The sequence below is a fragment of the Ursus americanus genome, chromosome 23 (assembly GCF_024610735.1).
Source record: "Ursus americanus isolate L20-20 chromosome 23, mUrsAme1.1.p, whole genome shotgun sequence".
NCBI lineage: Eukaryota > Metazoa > Chordata > Mammalia > Carnivora > Ursidae > Ursus > Ursus americanus.
In genome coordinates, this window is record NC_142149.1 from 35,359,938 (window position 1) to 35,377,135 (window position 17,198).

The 17,198-nt window shown below is 43.8% G+C and overlaps 1 protein-coding gene across 9 annotated transcripts in view; it reads right to left on the reverse strand.

Moving 5' to 3' along the window:
• The window catches only part of SYNRG (synergin gamma), an 86,742-nt gene that overhangs the window by 12,643 nt on the left and 56,901 nt on the right, over positions 1–17,198 (reverse strand). For 6 of the 9 annotated variants that reach the window (XM_045773719.2, XM_045773715.2, XM_087854598.1 and 3 more), the window contains 5 exons: positions 14,591–15,181; positions 13,274–13,437; positions 12,442–12,495; positions 11,866–11,962; positions 9,822–9,970 (listed from right to left, as the gene is read on the reverse strand). In XM_045773719.2, coding sequence (XP_045629675.2) covers positions 9,822–9,970; positions 11,866–11,962; positions 12,442–12,495; positions 13,274–13,437; positions 14,591–15,181 — 1,055 coding nt within the window. The remainder of the gene's footprint in view (positions 1–9,821; positions 9,971–11,865; positions 11,963–12,441; positions 12,496–13,273; positions 13,438–14,590; positions 15,182–17,198) is intronic. The other 3 variants (XM_087854597.1, XM_087854596.1, XM_045773720.2) reach the window with 2 other exon arrangements.

Below are 17,198 nucleotides of genomic sequence, written 5' to 3' on the forward strand. Positions count from 1 at the left end.
TTGAAAAAAGTATTAACAAAAATGTTAATGAGAATATAGAATCTCTAAGGGCGGAAATGAGAGCGAATCTGGCAGAAATTAAAAATTCTATGAGCCAAATGCAGTCAAAACTAGAGGCTCTGATGGACAGGGTGAATGAGGCAGAAGAATGTATCAGCGAATTGGAGGATGGGTTAGTAGAAGGGAAAGTTAAAATAGAATCTGGACTTTAAAAAATCCACGCTCAAGAATGTAGGTTACGGGAGATTACTGACTCAATGAAACGTTCCAATGTCAGAATCATCGGCATCCCCGAGGGGGTGGAGAAAAACAGAGGTCTAGAAGAGATATTTGAACAAATTGTAGCTGAAAACTTCCCTAATCTAGCAAGGGAAACAAACATTCGTGTCTAAGAGGCAGAGAGGACCGCCCCCCCCCAGCTCAACGACGACAAACCTACGCCACGTCACATCATAGTGCAATTTGCAAATATTAGATCCAAGGATACAGTATTGAAAGCGGCCAGGGCAAAGAAATTTCTCACGTACCAAGGCAAAGGTATCAGAATTACGTCAGACCTGTCTACACAGACCTGGAATGAGAGAAAGGGTTGGGGGGGGCGGACATTTTTAAAGCTCTTTCAGAGAAAAACATGCAGCCAAGGATCCTTTATCCAACAAGGCTGTCATTCGGAATTGATGGAGAAATAAAGACCTTCCAGAATCGCCAGTCATTGACCAATTTCGTAACCACAAAAACAGCCCTACAGGAGATATTAAGGGGGGTTCTATAAAGGTGAAAAGGCCCCAAGAGTGATACAGAACAGAAAGTCACAATTGATAGAAACAAAGACTTTACTGGCAACATGGCATCATTAAAATCATATCTCTCAATAATCAGTCTCAATGTAAATGGCCTAAATGCTCCCATAAACGCCACAGGTTGCAGACTGGATAAAAAGACATGACCCATCCATTTGCTGTCTACAAGAGACTCATTTTGAACCTAAAGATACATTCAGACTGAAAGTAAAGGGATGGAATACCATCTTTCACGCCAATGGACCTCAAAAGAAAGCTGGGGTAGCAATTCTCATATCAGACAGATTGGATTTTAAACTAAAGACTATAGGGGCGCCTGGGTGGCGCAGTCGTTAAAGCGTCTGCCTTCGGCTCAGGGCGTGATCCTGGCGATCCGGGATCGAGTCCCACATCAGGCTCTTCTGCTGTGAGCCTGCTTCTTCCTCTCCCACTCCCCCTGCTGTGTTCCCTCTCTCGCTGGCTGTCTCTCTGTCACATAAATAAATAAAATCTTTAAAAAAAAAAAAAAAAAAAAAAAAATAAACTAAAGACTATAATTAGGGACACAGAAGGGCACTATATTATTCTTAAAGGAGGTATCCAACAAGTGGATATGACAATTATAAATATATATGCCCCCAACAGGGGAGCAGCAAGATACACAAGCCAACTCTTAACCAGAATAAAGAGACATATAGATAAAAATACGTTCATAGTAGGAGACCTCAATACCCCACTATCAGAAATAGACAGAACACCCATGCAAAAAATAGACAAAGAAACAAGGGCTTTGAATGCCATACTCGATGAGTTGGACCTCATAGATATATATAGAACACTACACCCCAGAACCAAAGAATACTCATTCTATTCTAATGCCCATGGAACATTCTCAAGAATAGACCATGTTCTGGGACACAAAACAGGTCTCAACCGATACCAAAAGACTGAAATGATTCCCTGCATATTCTCAGACCACAATGCTTTGAAATTGGAACTCAACCACAAGGAAAAATTTGGAAGAAACTCAAACACTTGGAGACTAAGAACCATCCTGCTCAGGAATGATTCGATAAACCAGGAAATCAAAAATCAATTTAAACAATTTATGGAGACCAACGAGAATGAAAACACAACGGTGCAAAACCTATGGGACACTGCAAAGGCAGTCCTAAGGGGGAAATACATAGCCATCCAAGCGTCACTCAAAAGAATAGAAAAATCTAAAATGCAGTTTTTATATTCTCACCTCAAGAAGCTGGAACAGCAACAGAGGGACAGACCTAATCCACGCACGAGGAAGCAGTTGACCAAGATTACAGCAGAAATCAATGAATTAGAAACCAGGAGTACAGTAGAGCAGATCAACAGAACTAGAAGCTGGTTCTTTGAGAGAATTAATAAAATTGACAGACGACTGGCAAGACTTATCCAAAAGAATAGAGAAAGGACCCAAATTAATAAAATTATGAATGAAAAAGGAGAGGTCACAACCAACACCAATGAAATTGGAAGGATTATTAGAAACTTTTATCAACAGCTTTATGCCAATAAATTAAGCAATCTGGAAGAGATGGAGGCCTTCCTGGAAACCTATAAACTACCAAGACTGAAACAGGAAGAAATTGATTTTTTAAACAGGCCAATTAATTATGAAGAGATTGAGTCCGTGATAAACAACCTTCCAAATAACAAAACTCCAGGCCCGGATGGTTTTCCTGGGGAATTCTACCAAACATTCAAAGAAGAAATAATACCTATTCTCCTAAAGCTATTTCAAAAAATAGAAACCGAAGGAAAGCTACCAAACTCATTCTATGAGGCCAATATTACCTTGATCCCCAAACCAGGCAAAGACCCCATCAAAAAGGAGAATTACAGACCGATTTCCCTAATGAATATGGACGCCAAATTCCTCAACAAGATCCTGGCTAATAGAATCCAACAGTACATTAAAAGGATTATCCATCATGACCAAGTGGGATTCATCCCTGGGATGCAAGGGTGGTTCAACATTAACAAATCAATCAATGTCATGATTTTATCCAGAAAGAAAAATTCAAAAATCATATGATTCTCTCAATAGATGCCGAAAAAGCATTTGACAAAATACAGCATCCTTTCCTGATTAAAACCCTTCAGAGTGTAGGAATAGAGGGTACATTTCTCAATCTCATAAAAACCATCTATGAAAAGCCTATAGCAAATATCATTCTCAATGGGGAAAAGCTGGAAGCCTTTCCCTTAAGATCAGGAACACGACAAGGATGCCCACTCTCGCCACTATTATTCAACATAGTACTAGAAGTCCTTGCAACAGCCATCAGACAACAAAAAGGGATAAAAGGTATCCAAATCGGCAGAGAAGTCAAACTGTCTCTCTTCGCAGATGACATGATACTCTATATGGAAAACCCAAAAGAATCCACTCCCAAACTATTAGAAGTTATAGAGCAATTCAGTAATGTGGTGGGATACAAAATCAATGCTCAGATATCAGTTGCATTTCTATACACGAATAACGAGACTGAAGAAAGAGAAATTAGGGAATGCATCCCATTTACAATAGCACCAAAAACCATACGTTACCTTGGAATTAACTTAACCAGAGACGTAAAGGACCTATATTCTAGAAACTATAAATCACTCTTGAAAGACATTGAGGAAGACACAAAAAGATGGAAAAATATTCCATGCTCATGGATCGGAAGAATTAACATAGTTAAAATGTCCATGCTACCCAGAGCAATCTACACTCTCAATGCTATCCTGATCAAAATACTGATGACATTTTTCAAAGAACTGGAACAAATAGTCCCTAAATTTGTATGGAACCAGAAAAGGCCCCGAATCGCCAAGGAACTGTTGAAAAGGAAAAACAAAGCCAGGGGCATCACAATGCCGGATTTCGAGCTGTACTACAAAGCTGTGATCACAAAAACAGCATGGTACTGGCACAAAAACAGACACATAGACCAATGAAACAGAATAGAGAACCCAGAAATGGACCCTCAGCTCTTTGGGCAACTAATCTTTGATAAAGCAGGAAAAAACATCCGGTGGGAAAAAGACAGTCTCTTCAATAAATGGTGCTGGGAAAATTGGACAGCTACATGCAAAAGAATGAAACTTGACCACTTGCTCACACCATACACAAAGATAAACTCCAAATGGATGAAAGACCTCGATGTGAGACAGGAATCCATCAAAATCCTAGAGGAGAACATAGGCAGCAACCTCTACGACATCGGCCAAAGCAACCCTTTTCATGACACATCTCCAAAGGCAAGAGAAACAAAAGATAAAACGAACTTGTGGGACTTCATCAAGATAAAAAGCTTCTGCAGAGCCAAGGAAACAGTCAAAAAAACTAAGAGGCAGACCACGGAATGGGAGAATATATTTGCAAATGATGCTACAGATAAAAGACTGGTATCCAAGATCTACAAAGAACTTCTCAAACTCAATACACGAGAAACAAATAAACAAATCATAAAATGGGCAGAAGATATGAAAACTTTTCCAATGATGACATACAAATGGCTAACAGACACATGAAAAAATGTTCAAAATCACTAGCCATCAGGGAAATTCAAATCAAAACCACACTAAGATACCACCTTACGCCAGTTAGAATGGCAAAAATTGACAAGGCAAGAATCAACAATTGCTGGAGAGGATGTGGAGAAAGGGGATCCCTCCTACATTGTTGGTGGGAATGCAAGTTGGTACAGCCACTCTGGAAAACCGTGTGGAGGTCCCTTAAAAAGTTAAAAATTGAGCTACCCTATGATCCAGCCATTGCACTACTGGGTATTTACCCCAAAGGTACAGATGTAGTGAAGAGAAGGGCCATATGCACCCCAATGTTCATAGCAGCAATGTCCACAATAGCTAAATCGTGGAAGGAGCCGAGATGCCCTTCAACAGATGACTGGATTAAGAAGTTGTGGTCCAGGGGGTGCCTGGGTGGCACAGCGGTTAAGCGTCTGCCTTCGGCTCAGGGCGTGATCCCGGCGTTATGGGATCGAACCCCACATCAGGCTCCTCCCTGTGAGCCTGCTTCTTCCTCTCCCACTCCTCCTGCTTGTGTTCCCTCTCTCACTGGCTGTCTCTCTCTGTCAAGTAAATAAATAAAATCTTTAAAAAAAAAAAAAAAAAGAAGTTGTGGTCCATATATACAACGGAATATTACTCAGCCATCAGAAAGAACGAGTTCTCAACATTTGCTGCAACATGGACGGCACTGGAGGAGATAATGCTAAGTGAAATAAGTCAAGCAGAGAAAGACAACTATCATATGATTTCTCTCATCTATGGAACATAAGATCTAGGAAGATCGGTAGGGGAAGAAAGGGATAAAGAAAGGGGGGCTAATCAGAAGGGGGAATGAAACATGAGAGACTCTGAGGAACAAACTGAGGGCCTCAGAGGGGAGGGGGGTGGGGGAATGGGATAGGCTGGTGATGGGTAGTAAGGAGGGCACGTATTGCATGGTGCACTGGGTGTTATACGCAACTAAGGAATCATTGAGCCTTACATCGGAAACCGGGGATGTACTGTATGGTGACTAACATAATATAATTAAAAAAAAAACATTAAAAAAAAAGATAATCAAAGCATTAATTACATGAGAAACTGACTGCCACCAAAACAAAGAATCTTACCATCTAAATGGAAAGGGGGAGGTTCTTAAGCTGCTCTCCAATCCTGGGATACAAAATAGGGGAAAATGCACCGAAAAGAACTTGACTTTTTCCTACCCAAAATGCCAGGACAGACGCCTGGTGCTCCCCCTCATTAACACGGGTGCTGAGTAACGACCCTCTTTCCCCGGAAAGGCTTTTGCACATCTCTGGCTGTCCCCGCCCAGTTTGCCCATTTCAAGGATGCAACGGAGTACAGTGGTTGAAAAGCAGACTCCTGACTTTGAGACTGAAACCAGGTCTAATATCTTGGTGCCTCAGTTTCTTCACCTGTAAAGGGGGGAGAATAATAGTATCTACCCTCAAAAGTCCTGTATTAAGTAAATTAAAAAGTTGAGAGTTAAGAACAGGGTACGGCACATGGTCAGCATTCAGTAAAAGCTGGCTGCTGCTGCTGAAGATATTCACACTTTATTTGGTTCACCTTAGCACAAAGTTAGGAAGCAAAAGATGGGTGAATTAGGAGAGACCCAGACACACACTGATCTCTAGGTTGCTAACGCTTGGTCTTAGACATCGTATTCCTTAGAAACATGCCACAGATGAGTTCCGAGGTAAGACTTCTGGAAGACTGGCGAGAGAGACGAAGCAAAGGAACCACCACAGTGAACTCCATGATGAACAGCTGGTAACACGTCCTGCCCTGTCCCGCAGCCACCCCTGAACGCCATGAGCCAACCCGCTTGGTTTGTAGCTGGCGCTCAGGAACATTAGAAAACCCAGGGTTTCGTCACCCAAACACAACCCTATTGCCGTCGTGGCTTAGTTCCTTCCCGCCCTGTCGTAACAGCCGGTGTTATTTCAAACTTGGTGCTGCTTTAAAGAAACGGCTGCACAACAGCCTCATAGGAAGAGCCACACAACTGACTTGACTGATCCTCTAGATTCTTCGCTCTTACAAAGAACAACTTGTGCATTTAACTTGCTTCTTTTTGTGGCCTTGTATTTAGAACCGTCGCCTTGGGAAGTTTTCCTACCAGCGGGACTGCTGCGTCAACTACTCTCAGTGTAAGTCCTTGAATTCGCCCGACCTCTACTGGGGATTTACGGTGCCCGGCACTGTGCTCAGAGAACAAAAGATGAAAAAATGTGGTCTTGGTCCTTGTCCTCAAGGAGTTCACAGATGGGGGGAAGTACAGTGTTTAACACCCTCTATAGGGTGATACCAATTTAGAGCTCCTAGTAAATTCCCTCAGGATTTGTCCCCATTTTACCACATCGACACCATTAGGATTCCAGTAAGCAAACCAAACAAAAACTGGGTTTGTTATTAGGTAGAAAATGCAATCCTGCTTGGGTCTGAGTGAACGTGTACGGATTAGCTGTGCCTGCCCTTCCACAGATCCCTTCACGGTCTTGCTCACATTTTACTGGGATGGTGGTCTATTTCCATCTACTTGCAGGTTTTCTTCACAGAGCAAAGACGTGAGCCCTCTGCCCGTGTGCCCTGCCGGGCTATTTCCCAGTTCCCGTGTAATCTATTTTCCCACACTTAGAATGACTTCTGCTAACTTGTGCCTGGTGCTGTGCCATCTGGTCTATACCGAGAGATTCCAGAAGAAAGGACTCACTGAAACCTCTTGCTTTATTTGCGGAAAGGAGGTTGAAGATAACACGGGTTACGTTTAGTTTCCTTTTTACAAAAGCCCACAAAAGACAAGCTTTCTGGTATCAGTACTAGGAATAATTACGCGTCTCCCAACTAGTGGCTTTGTTTTTACGTTATGAACACGGTGAATTACAGAACTCATCATGTCTTCTTTACGTCAATTCCTAGAAAGCATAAAGTCAACTAGCTACAGCTCACCACTAGCAAATGAAAGCACTTTAAAAGCACACACTTTTGTATACTTAACTTCATTCCTGGCTTTATCTTATCTCCCCTCCTTTCTCCCCTGTTTCATTTTTCTTATCCATTTATTTAAAAAATTTACACCAGTTATGAACATTATGAGGATAAAAAAATGCATACCTAGTTTGAAAAAAATTGGAAGGTTCAAAAGGGTATAAAACAAAAAGTGCAAAGTCCCACCAAACACTGCATTAGAACACAAAGAAATAAAGGACACAGTCTGGCTTTTAAGGAGCGGACAACCTAGTGGGCAAGAAACAAGCAAACACACGATTATCAACAAGCACGTTAAGTGCTCGGCCAGAGAGAACTGTGCGGTGGACACACCCAGGAAGGGCATCGAATTCAGACTGAGACGCTCTTTGGAATGACTTCTGGGAGAAGCGATGCAGAGGGAAAAGCAGTCTAACAGAGAAAGAGGCAAAGGCAGCCCAAGGGATGGAAAAGGCCTTATATACTGAGTTGAAACTTGATCCTGAAGACTGTGGAGAGCCCACTGCAGGATTTTAAATGGGATTTAAATGACACAACCAGACTGGCATTTCAGAAATAATGGGCCAGGAGGGTGTGCACAACAGATTGACAGGGGATAACAAAATGAACCAGCAACTCTAGCTATGCGGTCAGAAGTGATAAGGACCTGAGTGATTTAATACATTAAGAAAAATGAGGTTCCCATTTTTATTATACTTTCTAGCTACGATTAATATGTAAGAATGCTATGAATTTTTGCCAAACTCAATAAATTTAACCTCTTGAATTCAGATTTCATAAGTATTTCATATCACCAAATAAACATAATTTTATCTCTTCTTTTCAAATATTTATATTTCATTTCTTATTGTACTGGCCAGAACTGTATTTTTCAAAAATAATTACCCAAACTGTATGATTTTAGGTTCTAAATTGAAAAATAGTCCAACGGAACAGAATAGAGATTTTGGAAATGATTTAGACTCTTTAAGAACTTAGATTACAAACCAGAAGCAACCTAACAATGGTGAGAAGATCTGCTGTTGAAGGCATGTAGCTGGGACAGCTGGTATCCGCCTGCCCATCAGCACAGCGCAGTGAGAACCGCTTCCTACCCCGTGGCTGCCGGCCCGCTCAGATGGGTCACACAGTTATATGTGAGGGGGGGAAAGAAAGGAAGAAAATGGAATAGCATATTTATTCCAGCTGTGGAAGGAAGATAAATTTCTGACTATTGTGAAATAAAGGATATTATCAGAGACAAACTGAATAGGTATGAATATATAAAAATAAAATAGTTTTGCCCAATGAAATGGAAAACGAAGAGAAAATAGAAGATGAAGAAAATAACAGATATAAGTTTGCCAGTCTATGTCTGTGTGTATATATAAATCTATTACAAATATGAAATATGTAAGGTCAATGACCGTATTTCATTGAATAGATGCTCAAATGGTCAAAACAGAGGATCAATTTACACAGAAAGGAAATAAATTATCATCTGGAATGCTGCATAGCCTCTACAAAATGAATGAAATATAAAACACCTGTAGGGGGGCACCTGGCTGGCTCAGTTGGTAGCATGTGACTCTTGATATCGGGCTTGTGAGTTCAAGACCCACAATGGGTGTCGAGATTACTTAAAAATAAAATCTTTAAAAACAAAACAAAACACCTTTAGATACTCACTACACACTTGCTAAATGAAGTAGCGGACAAAACAAGCTGGAACACAGCGTAAAGAGAAGGACACTTACATACTGTTGGAAGCACTGCCCACTAGCCCCAGCTCTCTGGAAAGCCACACAAGAAAAGTAACAATAGCTATATACGAACGCACGCACGTGTGCAAACACATGTTCTGACCTTTTAAGTCCACTTGGAGGAACTATATCCCTGAAAGGACAAATAGTCATTTGTTTAATGATACTCAGAATGGAACTATTCATAATAGGAAGAAGTAGAAATAATCTAAGGACCTAAGAAAGTAAAAAGGCTAAATGAACCACAGGACAGGAGCAAGATGTGTTGCCCAGCTTTTTGAAAGGACACATACGGGGCCGTGCGGACCTGGAAGGGCAAACAGAGGAACTCACACCGATGCTCTGCAAAATGCGTGTCTATGTATGTGACTTAAAAGGGGTGCCTGGCTGGCTCAGGCGGAAGATGGGCGACTCTTGATCTTGGGGTTGTGAGCGTGAGTTCCACGTCGGATGGAGAGATTATTTAAATAAACAAAACGAAAAAAAAGCAGCAGCAGCAGGATGTTGACCGAGTGACTGTTTTCCTGTGCTCTTGATTTATGTGGGCTCCACAGGCCCGGAGGCTAGCGAGAGGCCCAGCTGGTGCCATTCAGCTAACTGTACAAAGATCCCCTTCCCTGAACGTCCCACGGTCCAACAGGCACTGCACCTTCATCCTGCAGGAAGTGCCGCCACAGGAACGGACACTTCGTTTTACCACTGAGGTTTCTGGAAAGGAAAGCGAGTGTTGAACGTCTAACGGCCTTACCGTGAGCGTGGCCAGGGACATGAAGCCAATGAGGTTATTCCATACTTTATCGATGTCCTTGAGCAGCTGCTGGAGTTTCTCACTGCACACCGCGGTGGCCTTTATCCCCAGCTCCACACGCTTGGTCACTCTGTACACCTCGACGACACCTGCAGGGTGAGAGAGCGGGGTGAGGCGGGCAGCGCGGAGCGGCGTGGGCAGCACAGGGCTGCACCACCGCCTGCTGGTATCTTAGCGGGAAATACGGACTGTATCTGCACAGAAGTGAACGTACTACTCCAGCCTACACAGTGCTGCAGTGTACCTTACTGGTAAGAGCACAGACCACAGCCACACCACCCAGGTTCAAATCCCAACTCTGCCACTTCCTAGCTGTGTCACTCTAGGGAAGTCACATAACCTCTTTGGACCTTACTTTCTTCATCTGTAAAACGAGGATAATAAAAAGCACCTCGCCAAAGAGGATTAAGTGGGTTAATACTGTAAAAGGCTTACAACAGTGCCCGTAAAACAAGAGACGCCATGCAAATATTAGCTCATTTTTTTCTGGCTTCTTTATAAGTCCGTCTGTTTAAGTTGGGAAATCCTATTAAACTGGCGGAAAAGGGAACATCAAAAGCCTAAAAGAATCTGAATGTCAATATCATCACAAAGTAATTAAGAATTATCTCACTTCTCCGAATGCCCAATGATTTACAAACCCTGTGGCTTCATGCATCTTTTACATATATTTAACAGAACAGAGCGTGGTCCTTCTCCTGTGGTCTCTGAATTGTGGCTGAATTCTTCCAGCCAGGATGAAAGGTGCCAAGTATTTTCACTTTCTAAGGACAGCCACCAGATACATCCCCAGCTTTCCCCTGAACCTCTAGAAGAAAGGACTGGAGGAATTCCAGGGGGTCTTCAGAGTAGGGCATCATCAGCTGGGGTCCACCACTCTGCTTTTCCTCTTCTTTCCCCAGAGGAAGGGCAGGAATGACTGCCTACCCTAAGTCAAGTGAGGGGGCTTCTAAGACAATCTTTCACAGGTGCTAGGAAATCTAGAGGAGGACAGACAGGTACCCTCCTACCTGGTCTGTCTGTGCAGTGAGACTGTGCCGGTCTGAGCAGGGGGAGGAGCTAGAGGGAGGCGGCAGAAGCGAAGGAGAGACCGCATCCCTTCACTCTCTGCTCGTCCAGCGCATGTCTGAGTGACTGCCGTGTGCCAGGCACGAGTCGAAGTGTTAGAGACACAGCAGGGAACAAAAAAGACCGAATCACTCCCTTCTTGGAGGTTCGTTCCAGGGGAGGGAAACAGATTGTCAGCAAGAGTAAGTAAAATATACAAGCTATTAAAGGTGACAGGGCAAAGGAGAAATCAAGCAGAGAAAGGGACAGAAGTGCCAGGGTGGGTTGCAGGGACACAGTTTTGAGAAAGGGAGGCCAGGGAAGACCTCACTCAGAAGGTGACACCCGAACAGAGATCTGAAAACCACTCGGGTCCAGTGCACGTGGCTCTGGCCACGGGCCAAATGTGACCTGATTCAGGAGGAGAGCAACACCGGACTAGACCGAGACTGGGGTCTCAAGCTGGACTGTGACATTTAATAGACAGAGATGGTCCGGAAGGTAAGGAATCTGTGATGTCATCAAGGGGTAGAGAGGAAGAATCAACAGAGCACGAGCATGGTAAGGCAATAATTGGAGACCCCAGAATTTCGCTGAGATCAAGAGTCGGATGCTTAACCGATGCAGCCACCCAAGTGCCCCCGAGAGGATTTCACTCTAATGCCTCATCTAGGTCAGATTCTTTGATAAACTGGTAACGCAGACCCAATTTTACGCTGTTGCTGGTATGTGTATAAGGATTGAGAAACTTCGCCACAGGGTCCTTAAGTCAAACAGTTGTTTCTATGACTTAAGCATCTTACCTACAAATGCAGACGCTACTTAGTGAAGTCAGATGTAGCTTGAAAGATCTAGATTACAATACTTAACATAAGGGAAAACTGAAAATACTGTCAAATGTCAAGATTTTGAATAACTACAACACAAAAGAACGTACCTAGTAAATACTCCATGCCTTGAGCGGACTGGATCACTTCTGTGCACACGCAACTACTACTGATTCCATTTAAAGTATCATTTGCCTTCTTAATGACCTACGAGAAATGAAAGGCCTCGCCTTATATAATTGAGAAAAGTCACTGCAAATCAATTTCCTATCAGTAGAAAACCCAATGGAGAAGCCGGGAGGTGTGAAGAAGCATGATGGGCTGATACATGTAAATGACTACACGGACACGAATCTGAGAACTTAATTTTAACCTTGAAGTTACAACCCTCCGTTTCTTTGGAGAAGAGATTCCTTAGTTTAAATACTATTTTAATTTAGGCAGTGTTAATGACAGCCTTTTGTTATTTTTTAAACACAGTGACAGGTGAGGGCACAAGTGACAAATGAGCCAGTGTTTGCTAACATAAATGTGAAAGCCTCCCTTATGATGTATGACTTTCTACAGAGCTTCCCTTTGCACGAGGCCATCGAGGGAGGGCTCTCCTCGGGTTTTCCTCTGTCCATTCGAGTGAACAAGAAGGCAAAATGGCACAGGACAGCACTCCCGTGCAGCAACATACTCACATCCAGGGCACTCCCCAGGCACCTCTGCCATTCATACGCGTATCTCTCATTCTCCTGCGGAATTCATAACAAGAGCTGGGTTAAAACCAGGAAGGCTGGAAGCCTCTGTGCTTTCTGTCCATTTAAAGAGCACTGGAAGACTTTCCTTTTTATTAAAACCACTCTACTTCAAGCACGGTTTATCTTTTGAAACCACTAACGACTGTTCAAAATTACTAACACGTGTAACTTCTGAGCACAGGATTTGCAAATCTGAGGGGAACGTTTTGTAGCAGCTTCCCTCTGTACATGTTGCCTCATTTGCTCTGGTACTAGCGCAAACTTCTTCAGAGGTGCTCACCCCATGGACGTTTAGTACGAGGGCTAACACTAGACCACGGCTTCCCGCTCCACAGCGAGGCCGCTGTGCGCGCATGGATGAGTGACAAGGAGGGGCGAGGCGGAGAGCTGAGAGTACTGGCTGCAGGAGGAAGACAGCGTGGGACTCAGATCTGGAACACGCTCCCCCTCTCCTCTATTCTGATGGTTCAACATTCGCTAAGTCTAAAATGATAAAGTCTAAGCGCTCAAAGACAAGTTCCTTCAAACACTTCCTTCCTCGTGAAGGCTCATGAATAATTTCAGTTTCAGGGTCGCTGACAACTTCCGGCAGATGGCCCACCTGGAAGTATTTTCATCCAGGGCTAATGTTGCCATGCTCTCCCTTTAGTTAAATATTTTACGTCTGGTTCCTTGTGACTTTCTGCCCTCGCTTCCCCATGAGCATTTTTCTTGAGGCCCTCAGCGCCCGGCTCGTCTTTTACCTGCCCCTGGAGGAAAGTCCCCTACTCACCTCCACCTCTCCGGTCAGATCTTTGTACTTGTCACGGATGACAGGCAGGGCCGGCTTCTCACTCAGAGTGTTGGAACGGTCTCTGAAAGGCTGCTCCAAAGCCGGAGAGGGAGAAGAGCGGCTTATTTCTTTATCGCCAAGGCTCAAACTCCTTTTGTGCGATCCTGGAGAAGTGGATGGCACGGTCAAAGGTTCTCATCACTCAGCTTAACGCAGGCGGAAGCTTTCCCTTGCTAACATGACCCTCTTCTTTGGATGCTTACGTCACGAAGCATTCAGAAACACAATCCTTGTTCATTCTTCTCTGGCAAGCTATGCAGGCATATCTCGGAGATACTGGAGATAGTTTGGCTCCAGACCACATCAATAAAGTGAGTATTGCAATACGGTGAGTCAGATGAATTTTTTTTCTGGTTTCCCAGTGCATGTGAAAGTTATGTTTACCCTACACTGTAGACTGTTAAGTGTGCAGTAAATAGCATTTTTAAATATCAGTGCATAAGAGCTGTGTTACTTTTCCAGTCATTAGTCATGGATTTGCACCGAACTCCTACATACTCCCAATCCAACAGAAACCAGGGATGCCTTGGGTCAGGACGGGCTTAAAGCAGAAGCGGCACACTCCAATGCCTTCGGAGAGCAGGCAGGTCAAGTAAATGATGGCACCAGGTCAGCCGGGGACAAGAAGTGGTGGGCCTGTGACACTGGGACAGCACGTCCCACCTGTCAGAGGGAGCAGTGCTGCACAGCTCCGCAGGACTGTCGAAAGGGGAGATATAGGCCTAGGGGTGCCAGAGATGGCAACTTTTCAAGAAAAGGTAGAAACACACATCGTGCAAGCTCATGATTCTTATCTACTGGCAGCTGTTCCACACATTAAAAACCTTCTGTGTGGATCAGTCAAAACAAGTGTGCAGACGGGATCCATACCCACACCACCACGCTGCAGTCTCTGGACTGAAAAATACAGTCCACAGCCAGGGAATGAGAGCAGCGCGAACTTGCCCGCAAGGGGATCAAATCCATTTCTCTGGCTCTTTCAACACAGTACTCCTCTAGCCAACACACTAATGAACGACAGACTCTGCGCTACGTTTGTTTTTAGCCCCCAAAGCAATTATCTGAGGGATACTGGCTTGACTTCAGTGCAGTTGTAAACCTTTTTTATAGCTATTTATGATAGACCCGGACTTCAGAGGCTGCAAAATCTGTGTCCCACTAAACCAGAGACCAACTTTTTATTCGTATGAAAGAACATCTATCACCTCAGTGGAAGAAACCACCACAGTACGATAATCGACGCTGAAAGCGACTCACCTTGAACAGAGAGATCAAAGGTCGCCAGCTCGCTTTTGATCATTTCTTCGCTGGATTTCATTTTGCTCTGTGAATTGGCCACCAAAAAGTCAAATTTGCTGATTTTGGGCTTTTCACTTTGAAACTCTCCAAAGTCATCTGCACACTCTTTAGGGGTGCCGTGAGACGCACTCTTGGCAGCTGGGCTCGGACAGGTGGCCTCCTGGCTCCGTTCGGCTGTCGGCAAGTCCTGTCTCGTGAAATCTTTATAGTCCCCACCTTCATATTCCTTTTGCTCACTGGTCTGAGGAATCACATCTTTAAAACTGGCAAAAGCTGGGAAGGCGGTCTCTGGAAGAGCATCTTCACTTGCGAGGGTTGTTACTTTGGAGAGAGAGGTCATGGTGAGGTTTTCGGAACTGCCAAATGTCTCTTTCTTTTGAAGAACTGAGGCAGCCGAGGGGGCTCCGCTTCCTGCTGAGAGGACAAATGGAGAGAGTTTTCTGCCCTGAGACGCGTCCTCCCTGTCTGACCAGTCATAGCTCGTAAGTGTGCTCACTGCAAAATTGCTACTGTAGGTTCCACAAGCAGCATATTTTAAGTCCTCTATATCTGAAAGGGAAATAAGACCCCACAATTAGAGGCAAGCTCATGATTTAGGCAAAATGCCCTGAACTCTGCAGAAGCAAAATGTCTAGCATATTTGATTAGTTTTATGCTATGTTGGAGTTAACTAAATTTAGAGCTTGTACTAAAATTAAAGGAATTGGGCTGTAAAATCTGATCTTTAAAAACCCACATTAGCTTTGAGTTGGCATTTATATTTAGTTACAAAGAGCCTTTTATTTCCCTGCATGTAAAGATTACTATAAAAAGACAGGAGTATCATCTACCAATGTATGACATGGTTAGGGTCATTTAATAAACTGTTCACTTACAAACTTTAAAACGTACTTACAGTACTCCCTGCCTAAAACTGGTCCCTTTCGTCTTGACTTGGTTGGGAAATGTTCCTTGAACACATGGACGTATGAAATGTACATGACAAACGACTTAAAAACTGACAATTTCTCAAAAGTAAAGTGAAAATAATGTTACCTAACTTTTAACCAATTCTTAGGAGTCTCTGTCTCAGGCAAGATCAAAGGTAAGATTTTAATTAAGCAGTTACTTACCTAGTTGTTATTGTCAATATGGACGCCACACTGCTGTGATGGAGTATGAGGAAAGAAAAATCAATCTAATCTACTTTAGCCTCTAACAAATAGAATCAAATGTCTGGGTCCTGGTGGGTTCCTGTTTCTCCTTCAACTATGTATCAGCCCCTCATTAAAAAAAAAAGAAAAAAAAAAGAAAAGAAAGAAGAAAAAGAAAGAAATGCTGGGGCAGAAGACTCATTTTACAAAGCATTCTTAATACACGTTTAAATAATTTAAGATGTAGCATAAAACAATAGAGAGAATGGAAGGTTTTATTTCAAGTAGGCTCCATGCTCAGCGTGGAGCCCAATGTGGGGCTTGAACTCACAACCCTGAGATCAAGACCTGCGCTGAGATCAAGAGTCAGACACTTAATCGACCAAGCCCCCCAGGCGCCCCAAGAACGTAGGGTTTTGATTTAGACAGATCATGGTTCAACTCAACGGCGCCACCTACTGCTTGCGTGCACGACACAAGTCCTTTAACAGTTCTTACAACCTTGGTTTGCTTCTCAGTCAACTGAGAAGACCATGGCCTTGGAAGGGCTGTGTCGTGACGCTGGACGGGAAACGCGGGTAAAGCGCCCCGCTCAGCGCCTGGTGAGCAACGTGTACTAATGGTATTTGTGCAGCCTAGTTGCCACCGGCCTTCATCTTACATTTAGTTGCCGCTTTAGGGCCTAAAATGGAATTATTTCAGAGTAAAAATGAAATGTCAACTCATCATTTTAAAGGTCTCAACTAGGGGAAGTTTCTTGCCCGTTTTCAAAACGCCAAAGCGGCTGAGGCTGAAAACCGCTCGTGTGCGGGGCCCTCACTCCAGCGCGCCGGCCGTCCGGTCTGGCTGACGGGCTGAGTGTCCTTCCAGTCTCGGTGGACGAGGCCGGAGGGCCGGGTGCAAGACTCCCTCTCTCTCACAACCGCAAACACGGTTGACAAGGCAAATGCTCAAGAGTTCTGGGGCCCAGGTTTTCCTAACTAAGTCAATAGGTGAACCACACTAGGTCATTGTGTCTTTGTTCCCCCGAGGGTTAAGAGATTCCTGACATTTCCATAGCTCCTCCAAGAGCATACTCCGAACCTCTCTCGCTTTCTCTTTAAACTCAATTAGGAAAAGGGCACTACATTAATAATAAAAGTGGAAAGAAAAACCTGGATTACACAAAAGGCGAACCAGCAAAAAGCAGAAAACGTTCACAGAACAGTGTTTTTTAGACCTCTGTGGTGTAAATGGTACCCTTCAAATTTGGCTTGTTAAACGGCAGGGAAAAAAAGACTTCAGGTGAGAAATGTACGGTTTAGAATGAATAAAACAAGACCTCAGGCAAAATGCTTTCTTGGTGTCCGCTGTAGTGTTGTTCCCCCCGCCCCCCCAAATAGTGAAAGGGAGCAGCAGGTGCCCTGACTCCAACGAGGCGGACTGCAATCTGG